This window comes from Anser brachyrhynchus (genome assembly GCF_964034855.1).
Source record: "Anser brachyrhynchus genome assembly, chromosome: 11".
Lineage (NCBI taxonomy): Eukaryota > Metazoa > Chordata > Aves > Anseriformes > Anatidae > Anser > Anser brachyrhynchus.
This window is the reverse complement of record NC_137706.1, coordinates 4,941,949-4,962,131: the sequence shown is the minus strand read 5'-3', so window position 1 is coordinate 4,962,131 and position 20,183 is coordinate 4,941,949. Positions and strand designations below refer to the sequence as shown.

The 20,183-nt window shown below is 38.1% G+C and overlaps 1 protein-coding gene across 2 annotated transcripts in view; it reads right to left on the bottom strand.

Annotated features, from left to right (window-relative positions):
- Positions 1-482: 482 nt before the first annotated feature.
- Positions 483-20,183, bottom strand: part of LOC308201163 (neuronal acetylcholine receptor subunit alpha-7) — a 44,058-nt gene continuing 24,357 nt past the window's right edge. For both annotated transcript variants that reach the window (XM_080608129.1, XM_080608128.1), the window contains 7 exons: positions 17,165-17,274; positions 10,389-10,468; positions 9,049-9,216; positions 8,472-8,666; positions 6,988-7,074; positions 5,950-6,059; positions 483-3,861 (listed from right to left, as the gene is read on the bottom strand). In XM_080608129.1, coding sequence (XP_080464255.1) covers positions 3,343-3,861; positions 5,950-6,059; positions 6,988-7,074; positions 8,472-8,666; positions 9,049-9,216; positions 10,389-10,468; positions 17,165-17,274 — 1,269 coding nt within the window. In that variant the 3' untranslated portion in view covers positions 483-3,342. The remainder of the gene's footprint in view (positions 3,862-5,949; positions 6,060-6,987; positions 7,075-8,471; positions 8,667-9,048; positions 9,217-10,388; positions 10,469-17,164; positions 17,275-20,183) is intronic.

The window sequence follows — 20,183 nt, the reverse complement described above, 5'->3', positions numbered from 1 at the left end:
AGCTAGAGAGATTGGAAAGAGACTTTAAAGAAACCTTTAAAAAAAAGTATCATATAGTATTATCAATTCTTATATAAAATAATTTATGATTTTTAAATACTGTTTAAATAATTTATCTGTATTTAAAACTAACTTTTTAAAATTTTGTTTGGAACATTTTTGGCATTAATGCTTAAATAAAAATGTTTACATATTAAAAAAATGTTAAATATTCAATACAAGTCAATATAAAAACAGAAAGTAATATACATTGTTCACAGATAGTATTGTACAAGACAGCTGAGCTCTAGAGCGAACTTTTCAATTTGTCAGACAAGTCATAGCTTAGTTGTGGTGAACCACTTGCTTACCCTATCTTCTGGACTCGTAAGATCATAACAGATACTTGCTACCAATATGCAGTCTATCATATTGTATAGACATACTGTATACCATATTTAATTCCCATCTCTATGTCCAGAATTGTAAATATTTTCCTAGCATTTAGATCAAAATATCATTTATTGCATACACAAATATTTGACATATACAATTTGACAAGAAATGTACCACTTTTGCTCAGCTCAATTACACAAAAACTTAACTCAAAGATGCAAAATAATGTAACTGAGACTGTCACTGTTGTGTTTAAGATTTATAACCATGTTATTACCAAATGTTTACAGGTTGTGTTAACAGCAGAAAAATGAGAATTCACTTTCCCCCTTCATTAATCCTGCTGATATTAAAGGCAGTAGTGTAGGCATGATGCTGGAGCCTTACAACTAATATGTCTAGCACGTGGTATTTGCTGACAGTATAATCCCAGCGTTACAAACTTCAGCAGGACTTCACTGAAGGCCAACTACCAGTCTCCAGCTTTTAAGCACAGACATGTATGTTGTTGCTAATGAAGCTTACTGTCAATTTGTAAATTGCTTTCTCCCTCCTTCTGTAAAGAATTCCTATATATAGCAAGGTGATTTCTACAGATAGTGTAAATGGATTCTGGTGGAAAGAGGGGTATTCTCATGCTTCTTGTATTACATGTGTCATGTAGTACATGATTGCAGTTGTTGCATCCCATTGTACACTATAGTCCCCCAAAATCTTTTTTTTTTTTTAACATTCTTATACAAGAGGACCCCAAAACTTTACAGACTCAATGAGTTATTCTGTGTAGCTATTTAGGGATACTTACAGAAGGAAAAATATTGATGCTAACCAACATTTGAATCAAGAAGCCTATTCTAGAAATGCTACTCAGAAGAGCAGCATGTGCCACACTATGTTAGTCACAAAATGAACAAAACTCACATTTCAGATTTTGGACTCGGGTTTCTTATTCAAATGCAATCTACAGGCTACAAAATACTTGCAGGAATTATTGCAAGGCTAATTCTTAATAATTGTTCCTGAAAAAAATAAAGTCTTCACAGACAACTCTCAGAGACAAGGTTTCAAGACAAGATTTCAATAAGGTCTTCAGTTCTTTACTCAGGTCTTTATAGTGTGAGATTCTGAATGAAACTTCAGGAAGAAAGAACTCAAAAACTGTGAGAAATAACCTGCTTCCTTTCACTTCTCCTGCCCTGTCACCTGGTTAACTCAGGTGATGGACTGTACCTGCGGTAACTCTAGGCTTGGTTTACATGAAATTTGATTCTTCTGCATTCAGGGGAGCAGCGTCTGGAAAATAAATTGATATCTAGGGGAGAGCAAGCATTTAAGTGGCTATTTTAATCCATCTTGGGAGATAAACTGAGGCCTCAAGTTTATCTCACAGTAAAAACATGGTACTACAACAGGCCTCTATTTGTGTGTCTGTTACCTCAGCCAAAAAGTTGTGTTTCTGCAGCATCAAGCAAGCAGTCAATGCTAAAGTAATCCTCCACCACATCTTTTATCACTTATAGCACTGGTCAGGAATACTGCTATTGGTCGTGAGACTAATTCTTAGCTATTTTGCAAGCACAGAATTTCAGGTCTTTGTATTCTCATGTCAGCACTGTTCATTAATACACTGAAGTCACGTGAAAACAAATCATAATTTGATGGGAGAATTTCAGAATCAGAAATAACATATAAATAAAGTGATGAACTATTAGTTTTGCCTTTGAAAATGCCTGTCTAGACAAAAAGAATTTGTATTTAAGTCTTAGTCTTTCCAGGGAAATATATGCAGTTTATTATATATATATATATGTACAGCTTATAGTTTGTATTGAACCCCCAAAAGTTTTATTATTCATTAGTGCTCCTTGGATAATAAACTGAGCAGAAAGGATGCAGTTTCCTTGTTAGGACATGTTATGGTGACTCAACAGAAAGAGGTCTATAGAAGGCTAAGCAAACAACAGATCAAACATTTAATTTTGAAATTAAAACCTTGATCTCAGGATTTAATAGCTTTTTTTGCTTTAGACTTGTCATTTATACTGGAGCCTGTACAAGACGTTTACTTTTTCCATGTTGGAATCCAGTTAACAGTAAAGAGACAAGTGTGTGGATTTTTCTGTGATGAACAGCTGAAAGTGAAGTCACCATAATCCTTCATTTTCTTTATATCATCATTAAGGCTAAAGACTGACAGAAGTTATCAGTTGAAAGAATGTCTTTCTTAGGAGAAGGAAGTTGTAGTAAACACCACAACAATTACTGTGAAGCCTGTTTTAAGAATTCCGGCCAAACTTCTATGTCAAGTCCAGAAATATATAGAAAGACAAGATATGTGCTGTTTCATCTTAACTTTTACGTTTCCGGTGTCCCAGGCAAATTCAGAATCCTCACTTGTGCTCTATGTAAAATGCATTGAGGGAGTTGTGGGTCTGACTGGTTGTGAGCAAAAGAGCTCCATACCTCAACTCAGTAAGAACCAATCATTGAAAAGCAAGGTATTTTTTTCCCTTTTTTCTCTGCTGTTTGAGCTTCCATTCATCTGGATTTGATCCTTTCCTAAACTTAAGTGCTTCCCATCACTTATTCAAGTAGCTAAGATGGACTAACTTCTATCTTTAAAAAAAAAAAAAAGTCTGGAAGAAATTATGTTTCCGGCATTGCCTACCCATAACTCTGTAATAGCCGGTTCAAAATGCCTAAAAGATGCTGGTGCAATACCATCATTCTGAAGGGACTTGCACCCACTTGAGAGTGCTCAAGTGTGCTCAGAGGAGCTGGCACAAAGCCCTTCTGAAATGGTGCCACTCTTCAGACAGGAACTCTGGACCAGAGAGGGATGCCAGAGGGGACAAAAGAAAAAGGACAATGAGAAGCAGCATACTTGTTAAAAACAAGCAATCAAACAAAAAATACACTCTTATTTGCTACATATTATAATTCAGAGAATCAAATCATAGTTAATAGTTAAGCAAAATCTTTAGAGACAGCCTCTACGAAGTTTGGTGCTGACATCAAAATACCAATTGTACAAATGATTGTGAAGACTGAAAAAGCCATCAAGCAGAGCCGATCCACTACAGAGGCTGCAAACTTCCATTCATTGCAAACGGCTTCCTCTTCATCCTGGTCTCTGAATCTGTTGGCAATGTACCTGACCTCTTCCAAGATCTTAGCCAAATCTGGGTCGCCTTCAGAGGGGTGGCCGCTGTGCAAAAGGTTTTCTTCTTCTGTTGGTGAACAGGTCATCCTCCCGCAGATCACTCCTGAATCAGTGGTAGGTGTGCAGTGCACAGCATCCAGACCCCTAAACCCAATGTACAGCATATTCCCATTACTGGACTGTTGTCCACTCACAGTGTTCATCTCCACACTCGATAGGCTACATCGACGCTGTTTGTGTTGACAGGCAGGACGCACTTTATCTTCCCCTGGTCTCTTCATCCTCAGAAACCAAGCACACCAGTTCAGAAGGATGATTCTTGTCTAGAAGAAAATTACTGAGAATAAGCATCTCTTTACACAGTCACTGCCTTTCGCAACTATTTGTATTTTTACAGCCTGGGTGAGTGTCAGGTCCATGGTCTCTGCTTAGCCTGCACAGAAGTTTCAGAAAATGGTACAATAGTTTTCCAACTGATTAATTTGCTTGTCACTGAGGCTGCTTACTTACTCCAGCAGTGCTGTCGATTGCCTCAGGCTGACTATCACTGTTGGGAGTGCCCCCCACTGGGAGTCTCCATAGTGTTTAATTTTCCTTACACTTGAGCAGAAACATGGCAGCCTTTTCTACCCTTACTAGAAACCGGGAAGAGAAAAAAAATGCTTACCAAAGGCATTATTTTTGAATAGTCTTAGTAGCTCTACTTTAGATTGTAGTCAATAAATTAAATCTCTTTCACTCATATTTGTGCTTTGATATTAAATCCATATGGGATTACTGCTTGGATGGGGCTGCTAAAACAGATGCTATGCTGGACTGGAATAGACCACTAAGCTTCACAGTGTTTTGGCTCTGTTATCACATTACTTTCATGACAGTTGATTCCAGATTTTAGAAAACAAATCTGGATGTAACACAGAGGAAAAAGTGGATAAATTACTTTTACTTTAAAAAAAATAATCTTCAAGTTTAATCTCTGTGTATCATTTTATTGTTTTCCATATTGCCTTATTCCAGCCATACAGAAAGTGCAGGCAAGTCGAAGACTGTTCCAGTTCAGATGCAAGCTTCTATAATTTATTTCAATCAAATTTTAAGAGCTCATTCCAGTGTTTCTTTTCCAGAGCACTAATGAAATATTGTTTCAAATAATACAAAAATCTTGCACTGTAATTAATATTAGATTTGCTCCATTTACTGAGTGCAGATTACCACTTAGAGTAGATGTTATATCCAAGCAGACATCCCAATCAAAGATAGATCTTGCCTTCTTACTCTTTCTCTACTGTCATGCTTTGCCTAGAAGGATAATACTTTATTAACTGACAGCCTGATACAAAACTCACCAGTATCCAAGGAAACTCCAATGGACTTCAGCTTCTCAACACCAAAGCCTACTCCTCAACCTCCAGTATTCAGTTTTCTGAGGATTTTTAACTCAGTACTGAAGATTTGTCCCATTTAGGGTCATCAGTTGTCACTCTAGAGGTATATACCTTTTATTCTCTTCGTTCAAATGTATTTTAAAACCACTGCTCCCGGATGGGCCAGGGAATATCTCATTAACTCTCATCTGCAGGGCGCTGCTGTATGCACTTCTTTTTTGGCTAGTAAGGATAATAATAACTCATTGTTTTAGAAAGATAAAAGAGAAAGGTCTTTCCATCTTCACTAATGCCTCAGGCTGTCACGAGTTGCTGGACAGGAAGACTGGACAGTTACCTGATGGTATTCATCAATATTTAGTAACTCCAATATCAAGACTGATATTCTCTGTAAAAAAAAAGACTTACAGAAGTATGTTATAAAGTCCTCTGCTCTTAGAAAAAGACTTCATTTTTTCTTTGCGTTTTACAGATGCTCTTGACCAGAGATGTGAAGATCAGAATTTTCCAGGCTACTTTCATTTCAACAGCCATCTTTTGCAGGTGCTCTTTAGGCTATTTATGTTTCTGTATGCACAACACCTAAATACGTAACAGCTGCACGGTTTCACCTTGAGGCTAGTGTATTTCATGCATTTATAATCTCCATCAGTACCCTGCTCTTTCCTTCTACTTGCTTCACTTCTGGTGGCTACAGCTTATTCGAAAATCACCTCACTTATATATATTTTGGTTTTAGCAAAACACTGAGGTACTTCTAGCTGTTTTGAAGGAGATTTTGAATACAGAACCAAGATGAAGAAAATTCATATACTCTCACTCTCTCAGAAAAAAAGGTATCTGGACGTGCCATTTCTAGTGAAACTACCTTTCAGAACAAACTGTTTAGCAAGGATTTATACAGAGATGTAGATAACGAAATTTATTTTTCTAACGGTAAGAAGTAAACATGAGTCACAACCTGCTATGGCACATCTCTGATCTGGACAGTTATGCAACGGATAGTGTATTAAAATCAAACCTTACCCATTTAGGCATTTTTCCCCCATCTGGATCATGATGATGGTATTGTAGAACAATAACAGTGACAACAACAGAGAGGCCAACAATAATCATAGTGCTGGCAAAATACTGAGCTGCAAAATAAACAGTTAATTATAGCGATATATTTTGACTGATGCTGTTTTGTATCTGTTAAAAGGAGCGTTTATGTCCCTGTAAATGTAATATGAAGTTAATTTTTCCAGTGTAGTGCTACATATGCTACTTTAGCTAGTTGTGAAAGATTTCTCAAAAGCAGACAGTGCAGCCGTTGTTTTCAGAGCCATTATTTGAATAATAAAAGTCTTAGTGGAAACGAGCACCTACTTTTTCTAAGCAACCTTGAAAAAATTTGCCCTCTCATTTTCTTTCACCAGTATCTTAGAGATTGGCTGGTATTTCTTTTGAAAAGCTTTTCCTTCTGTTTGAGCAATTACAATAGGAAGATTTAATCATGTTTAGTTCTGTAGTCCTAATTGTGTCTGAACTGCAACTCTTCCTGGGGGAAACTGACTCCCCTATGCCTTCCCAAAAAGACACATAGCTTCTCTCTGTATTTTGTTCAGACCAGACAGCACAGAGGTTGTACAGGCGATCACACCCGTGGGAGACTCTCATCAACTGGCAACACTTGCTGACTTGCACTGAGGAAACAAAGGCAACTTGGTAGCCCTCATGGAGGGCTTGTAATCCCCTCATGCAGCCCTGTGGTGTCTCAGCCCACCTGCTCTCCCCCTCCCTGAGGTTTCCTGTCGAGCTCTCCTGGGGGAGCTGCCTTTGCTGCTGGCATCATTCCTTCCCTCCCTGTATCTGCTGCCTTGTGCCTGTGCTGTTCCCCACGCAGAGGGGTCGGGCACCTTCCGTTCCTCAGGAAGTCACTGCTATATGCTCACACAGTCGAGTCAGAACATTGTTTTCTAATTTAATTGTACATGTAATTTGCTCTACTGCTGGCTTTCATGCAAGGTCACTGCTTCTCATTTAGCAAAAAATAAAAGTGAATAAAAGCTGTAGTTAGCTTACCGATTAAGGGCACAGAATCAGATGTTGCTGGCATAATTTCAGCCACAAGTAACATGAAGACAGTGAGAGACAATAAAACTGTTATACCTGAAAGATAAGCATGAAGTATGAAACTAGATCAGTAGTTGTAATAGCAAGGCAATAAGTGGCAGAGAATGAATCTGAAGGAGGCAAATGTATTGCTGTGGTCACCCCCCACCCCAGCAGAGAGGTAGGTTTGGGCAGACTCCAGTCCTTTCTGGGGCTACCTCAGGTTCATGGTGGCAGTGCTGTGAAACTAGTGCCAATACTAGTCCATGAGACTGCCGTGAATAGGAGAGAGATTACAGGGGTTGGGTAGGTCTGCGTTTTCTGAACTTGCACAGATGTATATATTTTTAGATCCTTGTTAACTATTCAGCATGTATCACCACTTGCTAATTAGCTGAGGTAAAACAAAGTACTTCTTGCTGCTTGTTTGCTTTAGAAACATGGTGTGATTTTTAGTATTTGAGCATATGAGACTTGATTAATTGGCATAGAAGCTACAGGCAGTATAATGCAAAAGATTCCTGAAAAACAAGTTTGCTGTATTGGACAGACTTTGATATTTCTTCATAAAAGCGGTTGAGTTCTGCGTGTGGCTATGTTCAAGCAGTCATGACTGCTGATATTTGGAGTTTGACTTCTGTTACTCAGTGATCAGTTCCCATCTCTATGAAACAAGGTCCAGCTCTTTTCTCAGGATTAGTGTGAAAAAAATAGGGAGTCACTGTCAGGTAGAAAAGGATTTAGGAACACAGAACTCAAAAAAATGGGGAGGGAGTTCTTGGAGAATGTCTTTCTGGAGAAATGTTCATTATGTTCCTACATTTAACAGTTGCATTCAATTAGTAGAAGCCAGTGTATTTGCAGATTTATATGGGGCAAAAAGTTTCATTATATATTTAACCACCATCTTAAGGATCAAGTACTTAAACTCATCAGACTTGTTTCACAAGCCAATAATTTAGTTTAAAATTGCTATAAAAATAGTAATAGTAGCAGTTAAATGGAATCAATCGTTCTGAGAAGGCAAAAAGCAATGCTAGGCTCTTAATATGAGTCATAATTAAAAGGAAACATTAACAAGAATTCCATATGTAAGTGCTCAAATGCAGATTTGTGACCTTAAGCTTTACCCGGTGAATATGGATTTTTTTTTTCAGCAATTAAACATCACAAAATGAAACCCTGCTTCTGAAGGAGGCTGGTTAGGAATTGTCATGCTTCCACTTGGCTGGCCAGAATTTCTCCCTTTCACAGCTTCATTGTCCCCTAAAGCTTACAGCAAAGGTTAACAGTGACACCTGTGCTGCAGCATCACACAGTAAAAACAGTTTATGAGCCAGGGCACATAATCTATTCCTCCTTGTCTCCAAACACTGTTTAAAAAGAAATTTTAGAATACAACTTTTTTTTGGTTTGGTAATATTTACAATAACAATATCCTATTGAAGATTTACCTAGTGAGATCTTTTCTCCTGAGTCTGCTGGAAGCAGAAAAACTAATAAGGCAAGTGCCGATATCAGTACGCAGGGAATAAGAAGATTGAGTCCATAATAGAGAGTCCTGCGTCTCATAGTTACTGTGAATGTCACATCTGGGTAAGGCTCCTTACAACATTCATAAAAACTCTCAGTTCTCTTCCCAGGAACTCCTGTGTAAGAGGGAAAAGGAAGAAAACACAAAATTAATGTCAATAAACTCTATATTATGTAGTGATTATTTTATAAAAGGATAGTTGTAGCTCTCTAAGTTTTACTATAGGTAAAACTGCTTCTTCAAGCTTAATTCCCAATTAAGTCACTTTTGCCAGATAATAATGGAAAATCAGATAAAAGATATTTACTGACTTCAAGCTGACTTTTTTATGTTGATTTTCATCTTATGTCTGTTCTCAGAGTTTCAAGCACCACTAGCTAGGTCATTTATTAATTTAGTTTCTCTCTTAATTTCCCAATCATTATTTCAGCTATTTCAGCAGTGAAGTGCTGTCAAGGCTGCAGGTTCAGAGTGTAAATAAGAAATCAAGAGCTTACCTACTAGATCCCACTCTCCATTTGAAATATAGCCAGATATATCTGCTTCTTGCATTTGTAAGTCTAAGGACCAGCCTCCATATGTCCAGGACCCAAACTTCAGGTTACACTTCTGAACATCAAATGGAAACCAGCGCACATCTATGTAGCATGAGCTCTTAAATATGCCTAGGTTGGATTTTAAACAAGAACACCAAATTGAAATGCTTGTTCCACATAATTTCATGTCCATTTTGTATCTGGACCCTGTTCCACATTGCACCCTTTGGCATTTAGTTGCAAAGCACAGTTAATCTCAGCTGTGTCTTGAGATGTAAAAAGCAAAAGTCAGTTATAGAAATGGGAAAGAACTGCATCAATTATGTATTGATGTTATAAACTGTTTTACCCATTTCTATTTAGATACACAGTAGATAAAGATTTAGAGAAGCGCACAGATTTCTAGATACTGTATATCAGAAAGAAATGAAGCAGAATATGCAACCTGTTTCTCCTATTTCTGCTACTGAATAAAATAAGAGATCTTGAAAGATTATTTGCTATCTTATTAGATTTACATGATCTTGTTTTATTCGGGAAGGCTAGCTTATTTTTCACTTGTTGAGTCAGGCTCTGTCATTTAGCAGCTTTGAGAATGGAACTGAAAACCCCACACTAAATGGAACATCTTACATGAGAACAGGCAAACCCCTAAAGATCTTAGGTAGAAAAACTAATTTGGAAAGCACGTGGCTCTATTACCGTACTTTCTAAAATTCAGGTTCTTGGAAGAGTTAATTCTGGGAACTGTGGTAATTGAATTAGGGAACAGAAACTACTCCACTGATCCACACCCGAGATTCAATGATATACTTCTGATATCAAATAAATACCAAACACAGACTATATTCCTTTCAGGAGTCAAAAATTTTTCGATGAAGCATTCAATGAATCGGTTCAATTGAAGAGATGTCCCAAGATGTTCCTAAACATCTCATTGTAAAGTAACATACTAATAGAAGAAAGCACTAAAGTATTTCATTTATATTTAGAGACATTACCTTTGACAAACAATAACTTTTTATACTAAGGGATTCTATTTTTTATCTTCTTTTATTCTTCCACACTATTGTAATAGTGCATTATGACAGAAAAATTTAAATAATTGCAATAAAAAAATCTTCTGTGATGGTTTTCATACAAAAGTGTTAACCATGCAATTCATGATGCATCTAGGCTTATATCTAGCAGATGACAGCTAGCTACGTAAATAAAATACCAAGGAATTTATGTCAAATTTGAAACCACACCATATATAGGTGGTCTGAGTTATAAGAATTTATGACATGAAAACAGCCTACCTGGTGGCAGATACTGGCAATGTCCTGAAGAATTGACTAAAACATTAGTGTGAAATGTAGCATCAAATCTTTCATCAGCACTAGAATAGGGAAAAAAGAAAATGAGTTATACACTCTGTGGCTCAAAATACCTGAGAAGAATCTGTTCTTCATAAAAGGATTATTTATCCCCAAAATAAAACCCATCAGCTTTTCTTCTGGCACCAGTTTCTTGTGGCCTCAGGGTGACCGGCCCTGATGGTATCGGATTTGTTCCTGATTACACTGTAAGTGGAGGCGAACCACGTCATTCTCTCTGCTCACCCACCTTGCAAGATTCACCACATTGCCTCGGCTTTTTATTGATTTCCATTTGGATAGTAAGCACTTCTAAAAAACTTCTGAAGCAATTGTACAGGGAAATCTGTTCTCTTGCTGTCTACATAAACAGCAGCTCCTTTTTGGGCTTTCATTTGTGCAGGGGATAAGCAAAATGAGACATACACTACTCTACTCTGTTGTATTGTTTGTAATTTCTGAACGGTCGCCTCGCGGGGATGGGCTGGAACACGAGTTAAACACCGTGCCAGCAGCTCCGGGCACAGGAAAGGCCACGGGAGCCGCAGGGTCTGGCATCTTGCTGTAGCCGGTGCTTGTGTTGATCAAAAAAACCATGTTATCTCTAGGGTGATTTGAAAATCACAAGTCTCAGGTGTGTCTCTACCTATTAGTGGTTTAGTATCTCATGGCTTTCTAATCACCTTTTATAACATTGTCAGAAAAATACAGTAAGGCTCTGAGATGGGGAGAAAGTGAAATATTCATAATTTTGGCATAAAAGAAATTATAAGGGGTATATTTTCCCAGCAGCATAGCTCCTATTGAAATATTCTTTAAAAAAAAAAAAAAAAAAAAGAAAGAAATTCGGCATACTCTGATAAAAAATTGTGTATCTCAGAAGCTAAAATAAAGCAGTTTTTATTTTAGTCTTTGTTACTTTGCATTCTATTTTCCCCATATGTATTTCAAAGACATTACATTTTAAAAGTATCTGACTGATCTGTGATATGTGCAGACAAGAAAAAATTAAATCCAAATAATTACTCTCCCACCTGGAGATGCACTTTTTCCACTGGTGAGTTGAATGCTCATAGTGCTGAAAGTCGCTCACTAGTGTTTTTCCAACTATTTAATTTGAACTCTGAAGATAAGCTGAGGAGTCTAAATATTGCATATGTAGTGTGAGTGGATTCTAGGACTTGGAGGGAAAAAGGGAATTCAACTCTAAGGCAGTTGAAGTAATGCAGGCTGCTGTCCTTCAGCTTCACAGCTCATGGGTGGATTCTCTGCTGGTTAACAGACTGAGCTCTTGTCGCAGCTTCTCTTCTAGCTGGAGCACTAACTGTTCTGCCTCATCTTGGCTGCCTTTTTTCCTGGCGTTTGTGAGGAACTCATACTGCTGAGAAGTCTCCTAACTGCACTGCCAAATTTTGCAGAAGTAGATTCGAAGGATATTGGGAGAAGTATGTATGTATGCAGAAGTATGCTGTATGCAGCAAGACGCATACACAAACACATACGTTCACAGGTGGGCACGCACACCCTCCAGTTGCATAGGTCTCGTTTCCTTAGAAAAGCAGACTTAAAGTTCTGCAGCCGGTTTCGATATTGGACATAGGCAAGTAATTGCAGTGACTTCAGTGTAGCCTCATTAGGGCTACATTAGGAAACTCAAGCAGTGTAGTCAAATTTAGGATGTGAAAATATCCATGCTGAACAAATTGCTTGTAAAGTGGAAATCAATAACTCAAAATGAAATTCTTAGCTTCCTAGGCTAGTTTCTGTTTTCTCTCCCTCAAGCAGAGGTCAGTGAAGAACCAGGAGGCCACTTCTAAGACCCTGCTGTTCTTTCTGGTCATTCGCAAAAATAAAATTTTCAAAAGGCATCACATGTCAATCACTTGATTGACACAAGTCACCAAGGAATCCGTTTCATTGTCATGTGGTTTTGATTTTAATAAGACATATTCTTAAAAGGATATCAAGAGATACTTAGACTCAAATTTGAAAATATTTTTTCCTGGAAAAGAAGCATATGTGGTTTCCTACACTGTGCTTCTAATTGTTTTTTGAAATGCAGTGCTTCAATTGGGATTACACTAAGCAGGAAAGCCTTTGTTTGATGAGATTTTGGACTCAAATATAATGATAGAAAATCATCTCTGCTATATTTCTTCTTGAAGATATAGCCACTTGAAAGCAAATACTGATTGCAATACGTTGAGATGACAAAGCTGTACTTAGTAGACATAATCCCACTGGAACCTATCTGGAGAATCTCAGGTTTATGAAACTGGAAATATGAAACTGAGACCTAACTACCAGAATTTGTATTATTCCGTGAGCTAATGAACACTATGTGGCCATTTGGAAAGTAATACCAGCAAAAATAATCACTTCTAATGAATCTAGTAAAACTAACAAAGTAGAACAGAGCCAGACACAACACTAATACAGTCAGTCCTGTAATTTGTACGTAGACCAACATTTTCCTCCCTTGGAAAAACTACAGATGGACTGGGCCCGGTCTCTTTACAACAGACTGGTAGTAAAATTTAATACAGCTGCCACTTGTCCAGGTACTATGTTATCCTTCTCATTCTGTAATGTGCTTCAGGTACAGTTAGCGTGGATGTACAGGTATTATGAAGAATAGTCGAAAATTGCTAAAATCATCCTTTAATTTTGGATACACATAAGCATAAATCTCCAGATGCACTGAAAGTCTCTCAGATACGTGGTACATGTGAGGAAGAATATTGTCATGATTCATTCTTTTGGAAACCTCTAAACCATTGTTGTAGAGTACCAATTTTATGGCATACTTAGAGTGTTATTCAGCAGGAACATGGAAATGAATGAATGATTTGTTGGTCTTTCCCAAGAATTCTGTCATTTATGAAATCAAGGTAGGTAGGAAAAGATGGTCAAGAGAACAAATTTGTAATGAAAAATACATTAAGCAAGATCAGTGTTGCAAAAATACCTGTTCAGGTTGCATGTTTACATTTCTATGTACAGAGCATTTTTAGGCTGGTTTCAGGACAACTGAAGCACTAATTGCAATGCTTAAACCAGAAACAAGAAGTAATCCTGGCAGGCAGTTACAGTAAGTGTGGTGAGGTCTAGCAGAGACCTCCTCAAATCACTTAGTGTTAATTGTAGCTCTGAGAGAAGCATGGAAGCATGCTATAAGCAGTGTGTAGGTCCTGGAGAGAAGTACTCAGCTAGCTGACAAATGCTGTCACCGTGTGCTGTCACCACAGCATTACAATTCAACAACATCTGTGAGAATGGCATTAATCATAAAGGTGATGAGCAGGTGGCAAAAGGACAGCATAGCTGCAGCTGACATTGGTACAGCTATTGAATGGGTGTTGCTGCCACAAAGGGCAGTGGAGAGGGGCGTCAGGTGGATGCACACTGCAAGGCTGTCTTCTTAGTAGACATATGGGAGAGACACTGAGGAAAAAAGCCATCAGGAAGACAAAAGGTTTGTGTCACCTGCACAGGCAAATTATATACCAAGTACCTTGTCTACCACAAAACAACCAGAGCAAGATGTACAAAGCAGATGTAAGGTCTTTCCACTAGCTGGGGAACTGTACACGGGTCCACAATAACTGCAGAAGAACAGACATCTTCCAGTGCTTTAACAGGGCACTTCTGATGGGAAAGGAGACTCTCAGGTAGCCTCTGTTATGGAGCTACGAATTCTGAAGAGCGATGGCTGATGAAAGAGCTGGGTCACAGCCCCACAGGCTGCTCGGGCCAAGCCTCACGCTAGGCAGGGAGGCCAGCACCGGCCACAGAGCAGGCTCCCATACATCTACAGAGCCGTGACCGTGTCAGCTTACACCACAGCAAGTTTGAGACCATTCCGAAGGCTGGAAGAGGGTCCCTGTTTATTTTATGTGGGACTGCCTTGATGTATGTGGTTATATCCATGCCAAAGACAGAAGAAGACCCTCACTCCCAAAGAAATGCTCTCTATAAAGGGTAGCTTGAGCAATCAGAGAGGGGAACTGCACTGTTATATGTGCTCAATGTACTCCTATAAGAGCCTCTGTGAGAGGCAAAAACAGTCTTTGCTGAGCACAACAGACAGATGGAAATTGCCGTATCATCAAGACAGGTTTTTTTAAATGAAATGTGTGCATAGCCAGGTCTTCAGTTTAACTCGGGACTGTTGGAGATAAAGAACTTAGTACTTCTTTGGGGTTTCTTCTTATAATTGCTTAACATGGAATAAGTGAAGAAAAACTACAACAACAAACCAACAAACAACCAACAAAACTTGGATGCTTTAGTGAGGAAAGGAGCAATGGTAACTATCACTGTCTCATGCTCATTTTTTCCAACACCGAAGCTGGGCTATAGCTGTTCCTGCTACCCAAATGGAAGACCATTTGCTCTTCAAAATTCAGACTGTTCTAGAAGGTACAGGCACAGATCTTGTTCCTTAGCAGCACAGAATGAATAGTTAGATTGCAAGTAAACAATTAATTCCCTAATTGAGGGGGGGGGGGGCATAAGGAAAATTTTTGTCTACAGATTCTTTAATGATTTACTTTATAGGAAACACTGGACACGTTTGCCAGTTTTTCATTGTACTCAGTAGATGGTAAGACTAAGGGAAGATTCTACTTAAAGGTAATTAAAGATACCGAGTTTCTAAAGATGTAGGATTTTCAATAATTGAAGCTGATATTCTTACTCTTTTTCTTTTGGTAAATATAGCTTCAGAATGCTGCCAAGAACTTTTTTGTCTAGTTACTGTTCAACAGTGAAATGGACAAAGAAATAATGAGAAAAGGCATAGAGCAGATGACAGCTTATCAATATGGATATTCTCTTTCATATTTCATTTTGTCATAGAGTACTATGAAGTAATTCATCAGTGGGTAGTGTAATTCTGTATAATGCCATTGAATAGAAAACCTGGCTGAAAACATGATTTTGTTTACATAAAGGTATACGCATGCACTGATCTCAAGATGTTCATGTACTTTCCGCTCCCTCCACACCCCCCACCAGAGAAAAACATTGGTATGATGGAATTGTTTTTTTATTCCCCAACCACAGCTGCACAGATATTACATGCATGCATCTAAGGGAAGAATTTGGTTACTTGAATTCTATAGAAAGATAGTGTCCTGGTTTTAGCTAGGATAGAGTTAATTTCCCTCATAGTAGCTGGTAGGGTGCTATGTTTTGGATTAGGATGAGAAGAGCGCTGATAACATGCTGATGTTTTAATTGTTGCAGAGCAGTGTTTACACCAGGCCAAGGACTTTTCGGCTTCTCGCTCTGTCCTGCCAGCGAGCAGGCTGGGGGTGCAGCAGGAGCTGGGAGGGGACAGACCCAGGACAGCTGACCCAAACTGGCCAAAGGGGTATTCCATACCATCTGACGTCATGCTAAACAATATATAGGGGTGGCTGGCCGGGGTGGGGGGCCGGCTGCTCGGGGATAGGCTGGGCATCGGTCAGCGGGTGGTGAGCAATTGCATTGTGCATCACTTGTTTTGTACATATTATTATTACTATTATTATATTTTCTGTCCTAATAAACTGTCTCTATCTCAACCCACAGGCCTCAGTTTTCTCGTTTCTCTCCCCCATCCCAGAGAGGGAGGGGGAAGGGTGAGTGAATAGCTGTGTGGTGTTTAGCTGCCGGCTGGGTTAAAACCACAACAGATGGAAGAAAAACTTACTTTTTATACATAAAATCCAGCAGCTGCATTGCTTTCATAACAGAAACCTACAGTGCAGGGGATGTCACAATCGTGTGATATATTGGAAAAGTATTGTGAATAGTACTTAACTAAAACAGTCTGTATCATGCAATTGTATGCCTAGGTTTTGTACTCCCATTAGCACTAGTAATGTTTCTACTTAATAAACAATGTTATTTTTATTTTTGATGTGCTGTTGTTTTAAATAGATCTGGGGTTTGCAGTGAATTTGCTCACAGATAACACTTTGAATCCTTAAACAGACTAGCATCCAATTTCAGCTGAGATTTACTACAACACCTTGCTAAAGCAGTATGATTCCACAGCTAAAGTTTATTGTGAATACTCCAAAAAATGGGCCACTAATTTCTTACACGTAGTCTTTCAGAAGGATTCAGAGCTCCAGTGAACATACCTTTCCTGAACAGGGTAGCAAGCAATTAGCATTTGTTCTGTTTTCTTGTTTAACACCCCCATTTTCTCTGTATCTTATATACTCGAAGTCGCTTGTATTTACTCTCTTTTACATACACTACCAAAAAAACACACTTTATTACAGACTCTTAAGTTTTTGTTCTTTCTAAGAAGTAGTAATATGCCACCTTTTTAAACTAAATACATTCCACAATGGGAACCTGCATATAATGGTTCAGCCAAAGAATCTCTCATGTCAGCCAAGTTTCTGCAGCTGATTGAATTCACCAGTAAATATTTACACCAAGCAAATAATTTCAGAGAAAAATATCACTACCTGTACCATTAAACACAGGCAGGAAAGTTTAGTTTTCTAATCATCACACAAAATCCAACTAGAATTGATTATAGAGAAGCTGTTAGTATTTACTAAGTATTTGCAAATATGACCTCCCACTGTGTAAAGTAGTTATTTTCCAGTATTCCAAATCTGCAAAACCTAGGCATTTTAATGAAATGGTTGTCATTTGTCTTATGTTCTCTCCTTCCCCACAGGAAAATAATAATAAAAAAAAAGCGTGTCCACCTGTTATAGAGAAGAATATCTGGCTTCCAAATCAGTCCATCAGGAAAACGGACGTTCTTCACTCCAGGGTATTCAGACACATTCCACTGTAAGTAATGATCTGTCCAGTACTAAAATATACAAACTGAACATGTTAGCTCTTCTCATCCATGGCTTTAATTTTGTTCTCCAGACTGTATAGCTTGAAACAATACATGTTTTCTTGTTAGAGATCTTATTTAGCTTCAGACAGTAAAATGCTTGAAAAGGGTGAATTAGGCTACCAAGAGCTCACTGGAAAGCATAAAAATCTCATTTTCAGTTCACACTGCAATGCATATAACAGCATATAAAAGAAGATCTGATATGCTTGTATTTTATTGTTCATGCTGGCTCAGGTATCAGTTTGGGATAGAACAGATTTTGTTTTACAATTCATACTTAACTTCAATGACCTTTTTTTTTCATCAGAGACAACTTTGTTTTCTGTGGTTGCAAATTCTTAGGTTGTAATAACTTGATTACTGGTGTGTGGTAGAGCAGCCAACAGTCTCTGCTGATAGGAAAAACAACTGAAATGGCAGAACAGTTAATACTGGCAGCAGAAGGCCTTAGCAGCTCCTGTGGCCTGAAGTTAGCCAGCCTTTGAAGCAGGTGCTCAGCAGCACCGTACTGCTCCAGAAGCTTTCTTCCTGGCTGGCGCTTCCTGCACTGGAAGCTGCCACCCTGGCGGCTCTCTGGGCTCCTTACAACAATTCCGTGACTGCCAATATAGGCATGGGTTCTGTTGTGGTCAAACCAACAGGGTTTAGAACTGTGTTTCTTGGCATGTGCTTCCATATTTTTCTCATTAATTTTTTACTAAGAATTTTTAGTTCTTTGTCACCTGGACAAATGATCTGAGTTTTATATTGCTTTTTTCCTTTTGCTCTACAGATACTAGTTGGTTTTTGTTTTGTTTTTACAGGAATCTTAAATCAGAATATGTCTGTTAATAGTTTTTTCTTTTCACTTCCTGCTCCATTCACAGTTCTCTAATCACAAACTGTGTGTCTTGCTCACGTTTATCTATACACAGCTTATATAACCTGATCAACTGCTTGTCATCTTTTTATTTCAGGATTTTAACTCCATTTTTATGGTAAATTGTATTATATGATCTTCCCTGATTGACAAAAATTCACTGTACTTTCTACCACTTATCTTTTGTAGAATTTAGACATACCAAGATCCTCATGATATTTTATTTATTTATTTACCGAGTGTAGTAATGTAAACCAATTGGAGTGTGGTTTTGAGGTGTTGTGTTTAAACCTGTGGGTCCTTGTTTGCATTATGTGACTCTTTGTCAAGAGCTGACAGAATAAGTCACTTTTTTGACTAGCAGGCACATGGCTGGGACTGTAGGGCCATGGGGCAGCTGCTGCTGAGCTCACTGGCCTCCCAGACTCTCTGGCTGATTGCCATCTGAATAGCATTAAAATAATACCAATGTATCCAAGAATTTCTTATTCTAACTTCTACAAGGTATTGTAGCCAACATGTTGTAGCACAGGGTGGCACTGAATGCTGTAAAGACAGTCAAAAGTCTAATAGAAAACTTAATTTTGAAGACTGGATTAGAAATAATGCTAAGCAGATTGTGGTTGCTCTCTTTAGCCACATTTACAGAGTGTTTACTCATCAAGCTGGACATGAGCTGTCTCATTTTGTTTTAACTTTGGAGTTACAGTTTCCACTGTAGCTGAAGTATGTTTGATGCAGATTAGAAAAGCAAACATCTAAGGGTACTTGGCTTAGTACTACCTGTTTGACTAGGCAAGGCTCCTGCTGTAACTTCAATCGAATTTAAGATTCTGATGCTGAGCAGTATTGCCATGGAGATACAGTTCATGACCAAAGAGTCTGGATAAATGCTAGTTTTATTTGCCCTTCTCCCAGGTTATTTTTTGTACTTAAGTATTTCATTGATGACTAGATAAAATATATTTAAGATACATCTTTGATTATATATATGATTTATCAAGGAAGGGAGTGGAGGCAGACATACAGGGAAAAACTTCTCAATGCAGACCATTGCGTCATAAAATGTCATATGGTTGCCTCAATCATGCATTGAATCTGTCTAGTATACACTGAATAAACAGTGAATACAGAAACACTTTTTTTTTTTAATGTAAACACAGGCTATGAAAAGTGGCTGCATTTTTTGTAGTATTCAAGTGATCTGCTCATTGTGGTCTTAACATGTTCCACATACAGTATGTACTAAGGTGAATAAATCAAAAGAAATACAGTGAATATATAAAAGAATCAAAAAATTTACTTGGGGAAAAATACCTCCAAAAGGACAAGGACACTAGGATAAAGAGAGGAAAAATAAGTGATAGCTTCTTGAGTGTGAATTGTCATATATTTTCCTGGTAAGAAATTATAGCAACATTTTGTCAAAGCCAAAACCATATTATATTTGACAGTTTTAACCCTGCTGTAAAACAAGCCTATAAAACAGCATGAGCTAAATGCTTCTTCCATGTCAACTTCTCTTTATGAATAAATGGAATAGCCATGCTGTCCTCCCAGGGGTCATCCAAACAATCTCTCATTTGTTTCCTAAAGCCCTCCACAGTGCAGGAGAGGCCTTCTGTAGAAATGCTCTAATCAAAGAAAAAAGAATCTATTTAGATCAAATGAGCTGATTAAAGAAACTGAAAGCTGTAAAGTTTCTGTTGAAGCAGAATGATTGTCTTGAAAAGTAAAACTCTCTTGTAAAGCTTTACTTAGCCCAAACAGTTTAGTTTCTGCAATACAGATGGGAATTAAATGCCAATTCTCATCCCAGCTACTGTAGTATGGAGAAAATTTGCCCACATCACCCCATCTTTGTAAAGCATGGGTTTATGGAAGAAATTTTTTGTGGCAGCACTAGGAGCCCAGTAGTCAGCATGGTAAGAGGCATCTTGTTAATTCTAAATTTTAGTGGTAAACTAGTTAAAAATTCAAGTCAGAATAAATCTATGTAGGCTCCTTTGCCTTAGGG